Raw genomic sequence first — 12,786 nt, 5'->3', positions numbered from 1 at the left:
CATTTATTTATTTATTTATTTATTTATTTATTTATTTATTTATTTATTGACTATTGGAAGATACTTGCGAAATATATCTGTGTTCAACTTGTAAGAGAAGCGCGGAAGCAGAAATGAAATGCACTATTTTACGGATTCAAAGTTGTCTCCAAACTTTTCTCAACTTACGTTCGTATAATTGTCTGTGATGAGCCGTAAGCGAAGTGGCGATTTCGAAGCGTACAGCCTCGCACTCACATTGAACGTAGTCCTGCAGCTGCTGGAACTCCGCCGGAGAGAGCTTCTCCCACTTGACGGCCATGGCGTCTTGCCGGGCCGAGCTGCCGCGCTGGTCATCTGCATCCGGGGTCGCACGGCTCGGGACGCTCGCCGCTTCCAGGCGCGCCCCGGAGCACCATGCTCTGCGGACAGAACCGCGCAACATGGTGAGCATAATAGGCCACCCTCTCGCACATGCAGGGCCCGCAAAAATCTTCGCAATTTTGATCACACGCGGTTCTTTAACGTGCACCCAATGCACGGTATTTTGAATTCGACCCCCATCGGAATACGGCCGCCGCGGCCGCGTTCAAGCCCGCGACCTCGTGCTCAGCAGCGCAGCGCCATGTAGCCACTGGGCCAACGCGGGGAGGTATTCATTCGTTTGCTCCGCTCGTATAATTTTGTAAGCTAGGAAGCTCTTGAAAGCCGATTTTGTGCGTTAGTGGTGAGAAATTGGCAGCGTCAACACTGAGGGTTTTGATAGCCACGCGCTCGCTGGCCTTCATTACAGTATTCAATGAAAATTCCAGCGAAGGAAACGCCGATACAAACCAACTACATTACTGTGCCATTCAGTTAATTTTGCACAATACACTGTGACTCATGACTGGTTGTTTTGAAGCTGGAACAAAAAATAGCTGCGACGCAAAATCTTCCGTACAGTGGCGATTGCATCGGGCCGTACGAAATGACTATTACTAGACAATAAAGAAGATACACAAGCAGGCTGCAGCGGTGAATAAACACAACATTAAGAAATGATGCACCATTTACGGTATAATAAATAGCTTCAGTGAACCTTCCCGTGTCATGGATTGAAACCTACAGGAAAAGAAACATATATATATATATATATATATATATATATATATATATATATATATATATACATGGTTGTGAAATCTATCATTGACGATTTCTCGTGCTTTGGTCAGAAGTGCTCACAATTTTTCCTTTCATAATCGCCATGCGTGCCTGGCATTATCAAACGACTGCCTTCTCATCTAACAATTCCACGTCACTTTCACCGGAGCACAGGATGCGCACAGAGAGAGAAAAGGCGGAAGTCGGCAGAGATTTGCTATGCTGCACTTCGGCAGGAGAAAATGGGAACGAGAGAGTTAATTACACCATGTCATTCTTAAAACACTGAGTTTAGTCCCGTGCGGTGCTACATTTGTAGCATAGCCCATGTTGTCACGAGTGCACATAATACTTGCAAGACATCTGGTGCGGGAACATATATGTAAGATGAAGTCCTCCGAGAATGAGCGGCCGTTTGCCAAGGAAGTCGCTGAAGTCTACCGCTCCTGAGTGCATATGCTGTGCAGGGGCAAAATATGAGTGCCGGCGTCTCTAGTAGACGGAACTGGTCACAAGCTGGGCTGCTCTCATGGCCGACGAGACGCGAAACCTGACCCAGGGTATATGATTACAGTGAAATGTCCGTAAAGCTTAAAACGGAGAGCACTTTCCGTATATTAACGGCAGATTTTGCCGTATTTTGGAAATATGATATACTTTCCGTATTTTTACCTGCAGTTCTCCGTATAATGACGGAAATCCTCTGTATAATGACGGAATTTTTTTACAGTGATATGCAAGTCGTGTCCTGTACGCCAAACTTGCGTCACCAGTTCAATTCAAATAGCGCACGCAGAATAGACATGGGAACTATTACATTGCAAATATGCACATTGCCTCGAATATAAACAATATTCTTCCCCGCCATTGCACACTTAACGGCATGGCACGGGCGCTCGTACTACCGAACTCTGTGCGAAACGGAAGCGCCAGATGCATTTCCCTTCAAGCAGAGGCTTGTCACGGGCCAAGCGAAAATGGACTTGCGTGTTATTGGCAAGAAGAGCGAAAATGTGAAACGCCGTTGTAGGAGGCCGCCGTTGTGCCTCCACACGCGCTGTTCTCCACCCCGGCTCGCACTGCGACAGCGCTGGCCAGATCGCTTAACGTTCTACCTGTAGCTGATCTTCGTCGTCAGTGGTGCGACCACAAGCTGCAGCGCCGCTACGCAAAAAAAAAAAAAAAAGAGAAGAGAACAAAAACCTTCATTTACAGTGCGCAGTTCGAAAACCAAGATTTGAAATTTTAAGCATTCCCGGACGGTCAAAATAATGCTGCCCCAAATCAGTATAGGCAAGCTAAAGATGGATGTACGATTTTGTTTTCCAGCTTGTATAAAGGCGCGCGATGGTGCTATACAGCAACGGGCGTTTATATTCTGCTAGTACAATCCATAATGACGAGTTCGCTTCTCCTACAACGGGCCACAGTGACACAAGCGTGCAAACACGGGGCGCCAACTGCGACAACTGGTGGCTGCACAGTGGAGCAAGGGGCAAGTCGCCGCGGCAACGCGCCTTTGTTCGCAAACTTCAACGAGGTCGATAGGCGCGTAAACGCGAACGCCGTCGGACTAGAATTCTTCCTTTTGCTCGGGCAATTTTTGTGACAAAGACGTACCCCACACCGTGCTCGGTTCAGTTCCCCGGTCCTGCTGCTTCGTGGCTCTGCACCAGTGCGCACCACACTTGGACGCCTATTCTGGGAAGTCATGCATATTTAACTGCGCGCCGCCGTCTACCAACGGGTCTCCTTTGTGATGCAAGTTCACCGCAGCACTTGTGAAGCTTTGCTCCCGCTTACTTTTGTTATTTCTTTCGGTGTGCAGTGAGGGGGGGGGGGGGGGGGGCGGCATGGGCAGAATTCAGGCTGCGAAGGTCCACTTGCGCTGATGCTTGGGCAATGGCTCTCATTTTTATTTTATCCTTCCCTATAGTTATCTATATTCTTCGCAGTGTCGCTTCGCCGCCGTGACAAATAGGCGATGAGGACAAGAAAGATAAAAAAAAAGATAGACGCAGGGATCTTTAGTCCGAAGGAGCAATAAAAGGAGGCATAACCGGAACGTGAAAGGATTATTCACGCTCGCAGCGCAACGAGAGAGGCAAGTTGCGAAAGCGCGAGCCGGCGCGTAGCAGCGGAAAAGGAACAGAATGGAATAAGGTAGAATGGATCAAAATAGAACGAATCAGTATACAATGAACTAGAACGAAACAGAACGCGTAGAAGAAGTCACGTCCGTACAATGTCAACATATGGATTTCCACAGCACCGAGTAAAAAAAAAAAAAAAAAACCTAATTGCTGTAGCCAGAACTCTTTACACGCGCCGGCGCCTGAAATAATGGCGATAATCCATGACATCGTCAATCCGAAGTAATAGTAGCCTTGCGAAGCTAAAGCCTCACCAAGTAAATTTCTGAGCACTTCCAAATGCTCGAGCATCGTTAAGCTCGGCGTGTTGCTACGGGTGGTAAAGTATAATAAGGTTATGTTGGGAGCAGAACTGTTCCTCTTCGAAGCCCACATGGCTATCATGGACGCATGATCTTCTTTTTTAAGGGAAAGCCTAGCATGGTTAACAAAGCCAGTTGGGCTAGTTGGCGCATTTTCGAAGGCTAAGACAAACGCAATAAAAATCGTTGGACGTGAAGAAACAGAAAGACAAGTCTGACCGCTAACTTCACCTGACGTTTAGTGATCACAAAGCACAAGCTTCATACACGGAAGACTTCACCAATGCGCAACCTTCGTCGCATGTATTTTAAAGAATGTGTCTCGGCGACAAAGGCTGTTTGCCAAGAAGCGTAGGAATTAGAGAACAAGAAAATCTCTCCAGTAAGCGTTGCTGTTGCGTACATCAACACTTCGATGCGACGGGCTCGCAGTGGCGGTAGCAGTGGCAGTGGTCAAAGACTCGATTCGCTTTTACTTAGTTCGGAAAATGACAGAAAGATGTAAAATATCGGAATTTGAAGGCAAAGTTCACAAAATCAGTTGAGGAGGTTCGGCCTCTAGCTCTGCATGCCCTGTACTTGTCGCGAAAGCGTTGGTCATGTGGTTTGCACAGCCACAGTAAAAATTATCCGATAGGGAGAAGCTGAGTAAGTTGGTTCGTTGACTGCGTGCCAGCAACTGCATATCCCATTTTTATGCTGCGTGCAGTGACTAACGACACATAGTTACTCACTGTGCGTGTATGATACGTACATTGCAGAAAGTACGAATTTCAATGTCTCAGTGCTCCGCACGGTGGCGAAACAGGCACATTGAACAAGATGCCTGATCTCTTTTTTTTTTTTTTTAATGTTCATGCAGACAAGCGAAATCTACAGCGCCTGAAAGCAGACACTTCATCACTGAACTCTCTTGACCGCAGCCAACGCGGCGGCGGGACATACACAGCGGTGCCTTTGGCGGTATACGGCTGCAATGCGTCAGCTGTTCGCAGCAGGTTCCAATCCCGGCTGCTGAAGTTCAGCGCTCACTACACCGATTGTTTTCTTTCTTTCCTTTTTTTCTATTAAATATAGAGAAGCTGTTCAGGGAACTTCTACAACCGTTTTCATGTCACGCCGTTTTCTTCGTCAAAGTAAAAGAACAGCCAACAATGCAACCTGCATTCAAGTCCCCAATTTTTGCTTCGAAATGTAAAAATCAGTGATCGTAAAGTAAATGTTTCCTTGGGTACGTGTACCTCACTTGAACTGAGAACTTCCTCGCACGCACTCTATTTTAAAGTCAGTAGTGATCCGTCATTCTCACTTCTCCCGTCGCGTCTTACCGGCTCAGCGTTGGAGGTCAGCAGCGGCGGTGAACGCTGACGGCGTGGTCCAGCAACGCAGCCTGACGAAGAGGCGGCATGACCGGGAAGTAGGAGAGGACGCACGCGAGGCGTCTCTTATATATAAGCACTATAGAAAAACCAGCAACCATACCCGTACCCGCCGTGGTTGCTCAGTGGCTATGGTGTTAGGCTGCTGAGCACGAGGTCGCGGGATCGAATCCCGGCCACGGCGGCCGCATTTCGATGGGGGCGAAATGCGAAAACACCCGTGTACTTAGATTTAGGTGCACGTTAAAGAACCCCTGGTGGTCGAAATTTCCGGAGTCCCCCACTACGGCGAGCCTCATAATCAGAAGTGGTTTTGGCACGTAGAACCCCACAATTTAATTTTTAACCATACCCGTAAATACGTTCTACGTAGGGTGTGACAACTTGTTTTTCGAAATTGTATTTGATGCATCAGTTGCTCTGAATGACATACACATGCAAATGTTTTTCTTTTAATATGCAAATTCGTGGCAACATTTGTAAAAACCTCAGATGCTAAATGAAAATAGTGTTTCCAATAGCCGTTAGAAACGTGAGCTTCCTCTTAAGTGCGACTTATTTCCTTCAAATCGGTTCAGTAGTCATCTGAAGCAAGAATGTCAGCGCTTTACAAGTATTTGAATTGGCACGTTCCAGTCAGCCTACAGCTAGAGCTTCATCTTAAGTTGAGCAGTTGTTCTAATATTATGTTGGATACCTCTCGATGCGGCCATGGAGACCCACAAAGCCACAGGAAGAAAAATTAGGGACATCGCAAGGGAGAAGGCAATTCTTAATGAATAAGCGAAAACGTTCATTGGCCATTTTTCTTGTACGCACTCACCGTGTCTGTTTATTTGAACTTTCTTTCACCTCCCTCACTCATTAGCTTCTGAAACTAAGGGCACATGATATGAAAGGAAGCTTGCGAGGATTACTCGACTCTAAAGGGATGAAACGTTGGAAGCTCCGCCACTCTTATATATTAAACACTGTGTGCTGGAGTTTGGAATGCCTCGTTCGTTCGGCACGCTTTCAGTGGAAACACTTTATTAATGAATCTCAAAGTATGGAAGATGTTGCAATTTTATAAGCTCTTTGCCGCGAGCCTGAACAACGCTTGTGTGAGGGAATCGGGGCAGGCACGCAGTGCTCGCAGTTTCTTTCATGCGAGCCCTCGGGAGCTTGCGCAAAAGCACATCAGCATTTTTGCGAGAGGATAACAAAGAGCGATCAGCCTTCCAGTAACTTTCGGACAGAATTTCAGTAAATTAATGCCTGTTAATGACTTCCGTCGTGCTCTTATAGCGTCGATACAAACAGCAAGCGCAGGCAAACAAAATCGTTGTTAGCCGGGCTTGTTGGTATGAGGACATAATACGGCGAACAGCTAAAAAAATTGGACAAAAGGTTAAGGGAACGCACGACGCAGGCGCTGACTTCCAACTTGTACTGATATGCAAGCGTGAGTCTGTCGAACGTACTGGCGCTCTCTGCTTTCTCAACTTGAAAGCTCAGAAAGCCTGTTTACAGAACCATAGACAAGCGGCTGAACGTAAACAGACGCAAAGTATGAATAATGAGAGCACCAAAGCGATACTCTCATGGTTGGCACGCATTACAGTGTCGAGAGCTTGACATGACTTCATCAGTTTGTGAAACAAACCATAGCTTATAGTAATTAATGTTTTCTTAATTCAGTGCGAGAATATAGATGTGGTAAACGTACGAAGGGCCATTTTTTTTTTGCAGTGTCCAGTTAAACAACTTTTTTTCGTTAATTCCGTGCGACAAGTAAGTGTAGTTTATGTGAAGGACCATTTCCTTTACAGTATTACAGTGAAAATGATCTTTTTCTTTCTTTCTTTTTCATGAGACTTTCAAACTTATACTCACTGAACTATACCGCTAATAGCATGCAGACATATCGCCCGTATGCGCACTCACGCAAGCAGAAGGGCGATCGCACGCGCACGTGCTACGTGCGGGCAAGAATCGCCGCCATACAATTTTAGATCTGGGAGGTCATGCACGTGCAGGAAGAGTAGAAAAAACAGGAGGAGGTTCGCGGGATTGGCTGCCTATTCGTACGGGCACTTAAGGACGCGAGCACAGGGGCGAAGTAGATTCAGGCAAGTGCAGAGAGACGGCGGCGGGAAAATACCACTAGTGAGATCGCTTTCGACTGCAGCCACGTACAGAAGGGGTTTCGCAGTGACAGCTACGAGGCTGCCAAAAGCAGTGTACGCTTCAACCGCGCATATAAATATGCGCACGAACACGCACATGCCACGCAGACACAAACACACAAGCGTGTAAACGGACAAAGCAGGCCTCCTTTCCCTTTTATTCTCTTTCTTTTTTTTTTGACACCGCATGCCTCGCAAGAAGGGAATGCCACTTTCGGCACGGCACGAGGTCGGGCGAGTCGCGTTGTCTCCGCGCGCGGCGGCCCCGATTAGGCGCCAAGAAAGCGCGCTCTGCTACGTCGGAGCAGTAGTTCGGCGCTGCCGCGTGTACAGCACTGCGTGTGAATGAGTCGCAAATGAAGACGAATCGAAGCCGCCGGCGCCGCAAACGGTGCGCTAGCTCGCTTGGCCGCCAGGGCCGGAGTTGCGGAAGGAAGAAACCGGGAGCGGAAATTTGCCCCAGGAACCAGATTGCGAAGTGTGGCTCAGAAGGACGATAGTCCAGGCGACGCCGTTGTTAGCAGAGAGATATCCGAGTCGGGGGCGAGGGCGCCCAAGCATGGAGTAGCTACGTAATGGGCGTGCTCCCGCGGAAGCGAAGGGCACTTGGCGCGCCGGGTGCGAGCAGTGTATTGGTACATACGAGTTAGGAGGCCCAGGATTACAGCCGAGCGAAGATGTTTGTCCGCCGCGGTTACAGCCCGCCGATCTCGGCTCGTGCCGCGGCAGCTTTCCGAGCCCATTCGGGCGGCGGCGATTGCAGGCGCCGCATTTACAGGACTCCCGCCTGCTGCGAGCTTAACGAAGTACGCGCACTGTCTCAACAAAACTGTGCAGCACCATGAGTGCCAGTGCGGGGGTCAGCTAGTTAATTCGCAGGGTTCGCAGATAAAACGTGTACGAACTTTGCGACTGGTCGGGCACAAGTGTTGGGCCGTCCACAATGGGCACACCAGGCTAATATTTCTTACGCGCAAACAGCTTTGCAAATTTAGCCACTTTAATTGAATTATGGGGTACTATGTGCCGAAACCACGATATGATTATGAGGCACGCCACAGTGGGGGACTCCGGATTAATTTTGACCAGCGTAAACCTTAACTTAAGTACACGAGCATTTTCGCATTTCGCCCCCATCGAATCCGCGACCTCGTGCTTAGCAGTGCAATGCCATAGCCGCGAAACCACCGGCGATTTTCGCACACATAGCCACCCATCTGATGATGGCAGCTACCAAGGCGCTGCACAGTTTTAGGAGAAAGCTTTAGCTCGGGTGCTCCTATCTAAATACATGTAAAAAGAGAATGAGTTTTTCTTGGCAACCACTGCACCAAACCTGACGGGGTTTGTTGCGTTTAAAAGAAAAACTTAAAATATAGTGACTGATGGTTTCTAATTTTCGATCTAGGTCGTCAACATTTTACTAAAATTGGCAACAATGGCAAACTTTCAGAAAACGAAACTACCAAGTTTACAACTCTGTTCATTCAACAATGAAACATTATGTCCAAATTATGTGAATTCCACCTAATAGCACATCTAAAGTGGACAAGATTGATATGTTACACATGAGTCTCAAAAATTTAGCAATGTGTAAACACAGCTTTTGCAGAACCCTTGTACACAACGTAACAAATTCACGTAATATATAAATTGACATACCGAATGTGTCCGCTTTGAATGATCTAGTGGATGCCGTTAACACAACCGCGATATCTTTTGTTGATGCAGAGCTATAAATTTGTAAACTTACTCCTTCTATATTTTTCGAACTTTTGAATTTTTGATAAATGTTTCAATCAAATTCAGGTCCTAAACCAAGATTTCGCTTCCAACAGTCACTATAATTTTACTTTCTCTCTCAAATGCAACAACTTTCATTAAAATCAGTGCAGGGGTTACTTTAGAAAAGTGTTTTTGCGTTTTACATGTATTTGAATAGGCCGCGTCAGAGTTCGGCCCGGGCTAAAACTTCCTCTTAATGGCGACACAGCTTATGCGTGGTCGTGCTTCGACGCCTCCGATTTGCTGCGTCCTTCTCGTTCCCGCCCTGAAGGCTGCAAGCGGCTCGCAAATGGACTGGAAAAAAGGCCACATGTACGCACACTGCAAACAAACTATAGCTCCAGCACAGCTTGGTTCTGAACGCAGTGAATGCAATTAGTATGCTGGCCAATCCGAAGAAATTCTCGGGGAATTTGTCATGGTGCACCGCTGCTTCGTTGCCTGCGTTACATTATTTCATCCTCCGACTACTCGGGCTTCCACTTGTACGTGCTCTGTATTCGTAGGCTCGGTCAAGTAGGGCCCACAGAATGACGAAAACGTGGGCATACAGAAATTGAAAAAGTACACGACAGTATATCTTCCCCACAACAGATAGGCAGCCACTAACTAGTGTAGCGGCGTTATATATACAGGAAATGCACCCGACGAATGCGCTGAATGATTTATATTTCTTGGCGAAGTCCTTTACCGCAGCGCCCACCATGTGTAAAGGCAGCTAGTGCGTGTCATCCCCAAGGTGGGTCGATTTGGCTGCTCGCATTTTTTATCGTGATTTTATGAATATAAGGTTTGACCATGACGATGGTGATGATGCACAGTTGTGTGTGCGTACAGCGGATTTTGGCGGTTGCCGTTCGTAGAAATCCCGCTGTGACATCACGTGCTAGCTTTAAGTACCAAGAAAAATATCCTGTGCTGAACGGTATTTATATTGACAGCGATCATGGCCACCCACACGACTTATCCCGCCTGAGCTAGAACATTTATTTAAATTATAGGGTATTGCGTGCCAAAACCACTTTCTGATTATGAGGCACGCCTTGGTGGGGAACTCCCGAAATTTGGACCACCTGGGGTTCCTTTTCGTGCACCTAAATCTAAGTACACGGGTATTTCCCATTTCGTCCCCACAGAAATGTGGCCGCCGTGGCCGGGATTCGATCCCGCGACCTCGTGCCGGAACATTTATTAAAGCGAAGCTTTCGGTGTCTCACTGATTCACCCGTGAGCGCCGAAAACGCACTGCAAGAAAGCCAACTTACACATCTACGTGGAACACTACCGTTTACATTCGCATTACCACGCTAGCGTCGACTGACCGGCCGGTCAGTGCCTGATAACGGCGCGAAGCGAGGAGCTCAGCAAGAGTAGCGCATGCGCACAAAGTTCACTGGAAGAGCAAGGCAAGTCGCATCTGCCATGCGTGACACCACCCCTGTCGCGATTAACTTAGCTTCCCTGCCTACCGGAGACAGCAAGTGCGCGTGAACACGGGCTCGCCTTAGGATCTGGAAAAAAATAAAAATAAAAGCTCCCTTTCTTAAAGAAAGATGGTCGAACGCCACGCTACCCAGATGAACTGTTTATATCTGAATTGCATTACGCACGTCATGCAATGCATTCCCGGCAGTCACCATGGGTAGGCCACGGCTGCAGCGCACGGCAGAAGAAGAGGCTGCTGCACGCGAACGTAAGCGCGAGCACGATCGTGCCCGTAAGGCCGATCCCCTGTATCGGCAACGGCATGCAGAAGCCATGTGGGAGACGCTTGTGTAGTGGAGGTGCCTACTGGTCTTGTGGTCGTCAGCGTGTACATCAGACCAAAGACGTCTCGTTGTGACGCGTAAACATTCCTGGCAGAAACGATGAAGACCTTAAAACCACATGATACGCAGATCCTTGCGTGCGGTGACATTAACATAGATGTGGCGAAAGATCTCAACACATGGATCGAGAGTTTATGCTAGATTGCTACTCGTTGAAACTGAAGACGTTACAGAGACCTACGACGCAACACCGTTCCTGCATTGAGCGCTCACGTTTGCAAGCAGGCTGTGTCACGTTACGATGGACGAGCCTCTGACCGTTTACCGCAGCGATCACAAGGCAATACTGTGCAAGTGTAGAGTCGTCCGTGAAAGTGTGTGTGCGTGTAATCAACGGCTACATGATCTAAAATTACAGGCTATGCAAATTTACAAATGTGTCTTCATTCAACTTCAACGTTCAAAAAATACAATCATAAGCAAGCAATCAAATTACATATGCATAGCATCGGGTCGCTCAGCATTCTTTGGGTTCGTTGCGTGGTCGTTGGCTTTGGACTTTGACTTTGATTCAGTTTGCATTGGGTGAAAGCTGCGCGTTCAGCCATCTTTCCTAAGAAAGGGGCTTTGATTTTTCTGAATAATTTAGTAGGATTCTGTACGGCACTACAGCAAAGTCCTTGCGATGACAGCAAAGCACAATTTGCACTCACATTTACCATCATGATCTAGTCTGGCTAACACTGTTATCAAAACAAAAAGCTATTTCGCGCTTTATTAAACTATAGCGCGGCGGTCACGTGCAGCTATTGAATGGTCATTTCGTTTCAATTTGGTATTCTTCATACGCATTGCCTGAAGCACAAAAATACTTCTCATTTTCATTATAGAACTGCTAGATACATTAGATCAAGGCATTCCACAACCTGGAGGCGAACAATGGATGCGTTACGAATAGCAAGTTAAAATGAGAAACGTTGTTCTTCATAACATAATCGATCCCCGTCAACCACGCTGGTGCAGAGGATGGTTTTGACCATGACCTGCTGAACTCCAGACCTGCACAGATGTTCTTTGCCCAGCACGCCTGGTCTAGTTCGTTTTGCCGCTAAGGACAGAACGTACGGACAGAGTGGCGCTAGTTAAAACCTGTTCGCTGTGGTCTGCTTCTGCAGTCTGTTCCAATGCTCGTGCTGCCATTTCGGTAGGCACAAAGAACTCGTATTAGTGGTGAATGATTAAATAAACAAATATAAAAGGAAAATGAAATTTGTGAATGTTTTGTGTTTGAATAGTGATATTAGAGGAGGAGGAGGAGCGGTGCAAGAAAGGTAAGTAACGAGCGCAAGTGGCAGCTGCAATGCTAGATGGCATAACCTTCCCTTTACTAGCCTCCGTAAGATACTGAAAAAAAATTTTGAAAGGATTCATAGGATAAAATAGTTTTCTTGAGTTGATTACAGATAGCCTAATATCAGAAATGACATAAGAATTTACTGCTGTGTGCCTTAATGAAAAGCAGAGGATCTGCAGGGTAAAGGTTTTCACAAGTAATTCCTGCGCCCGATGTACGTATGCAAGAAACTGCTCGAGTCTGTTCCAAGGAAAGGTGAGCGTCGATATTCTTTTTTAATTTTGCTTGATGTCTAGGTGAGTTGAAAGCTTGCAAAAGGGATCCCAGTGCTTTAAAACGTGCTGCACTGCAGGCCTTGTGTCACGGAACTATTTTCAAACTGCAAAGCTAGCTTTTCTTCGTGGTACGGCGGCAGCATAAAGGTGGCGAGAAAGATACGCAGGCAGTAAATTCGAAGTTGTATGCATAATTCTTTTTTTGAACTCGCGAAAAACTGACGGGCAACATTTAAGAGTCAAAAGGAGTGGTTGTCGTTCTGTCGTCGAACTTTAGGGTGGTTTCCAGTTTCTGAAAAGTGCAGAAGCGAACTGTACAATGTAAACAATAAAATTGTTATGAACTTTACGAACTCTATAAACAATGTGGCTTAATGTGCAAGAGCTGTGCGATTTGTTACTGCGTGAAATAGGCACTGTGAGCGGCTATTTGACGCTATTTTAGAGAGCAGCGGACTACACGCACCGACATTTTT

The 12,786-nt window shown here is 46.9% G+C and overlaps 1 protein-coding gene across 4 annotated transcripts in view; it reads right to left on the bottom strand.

The window, feature by feature from the left end:
- The window catches only part of Dgk (diacyl glycerol kinase 1), a 563,049-nt gene that overhangs the window by 144,789 nt on the left and 405,474 nt on the right, over positions 1 to 12,786 (bottom strand). For all 4 annotated transcript variants that reach the window (XM_050179474.3, XM_050179478.3, XM_055071476.2 and 1 more), the window contains one exon: positions 238 to 401. In XM_050179474.3, coding sequence (XP_050035431.1) covers positions 238 to 401 — 164 coding nt within the window. The remainder of the gene's footprint in view (positions 1 to 237; positions 402 to 12,786) is intronic.

This window comes from Dermacentor andersoni, chromosome 5 (assembly GCF_023375885.2).
Source record: "Dermacentor andersoni chromosome 5, qqDerAnde1_hic_scaffold, whole genome shotgun sequence".
Classification (NCBI taxonomy): Eukaryota; Metazoa; Arthropoda; class Arachnida; order Ixodida; family Ixodidae; genus Dermacentor; species Dermacentor andersoni.
This window is presented reverse-complemented; position numbering and strand designations above follow the sequence as displayed.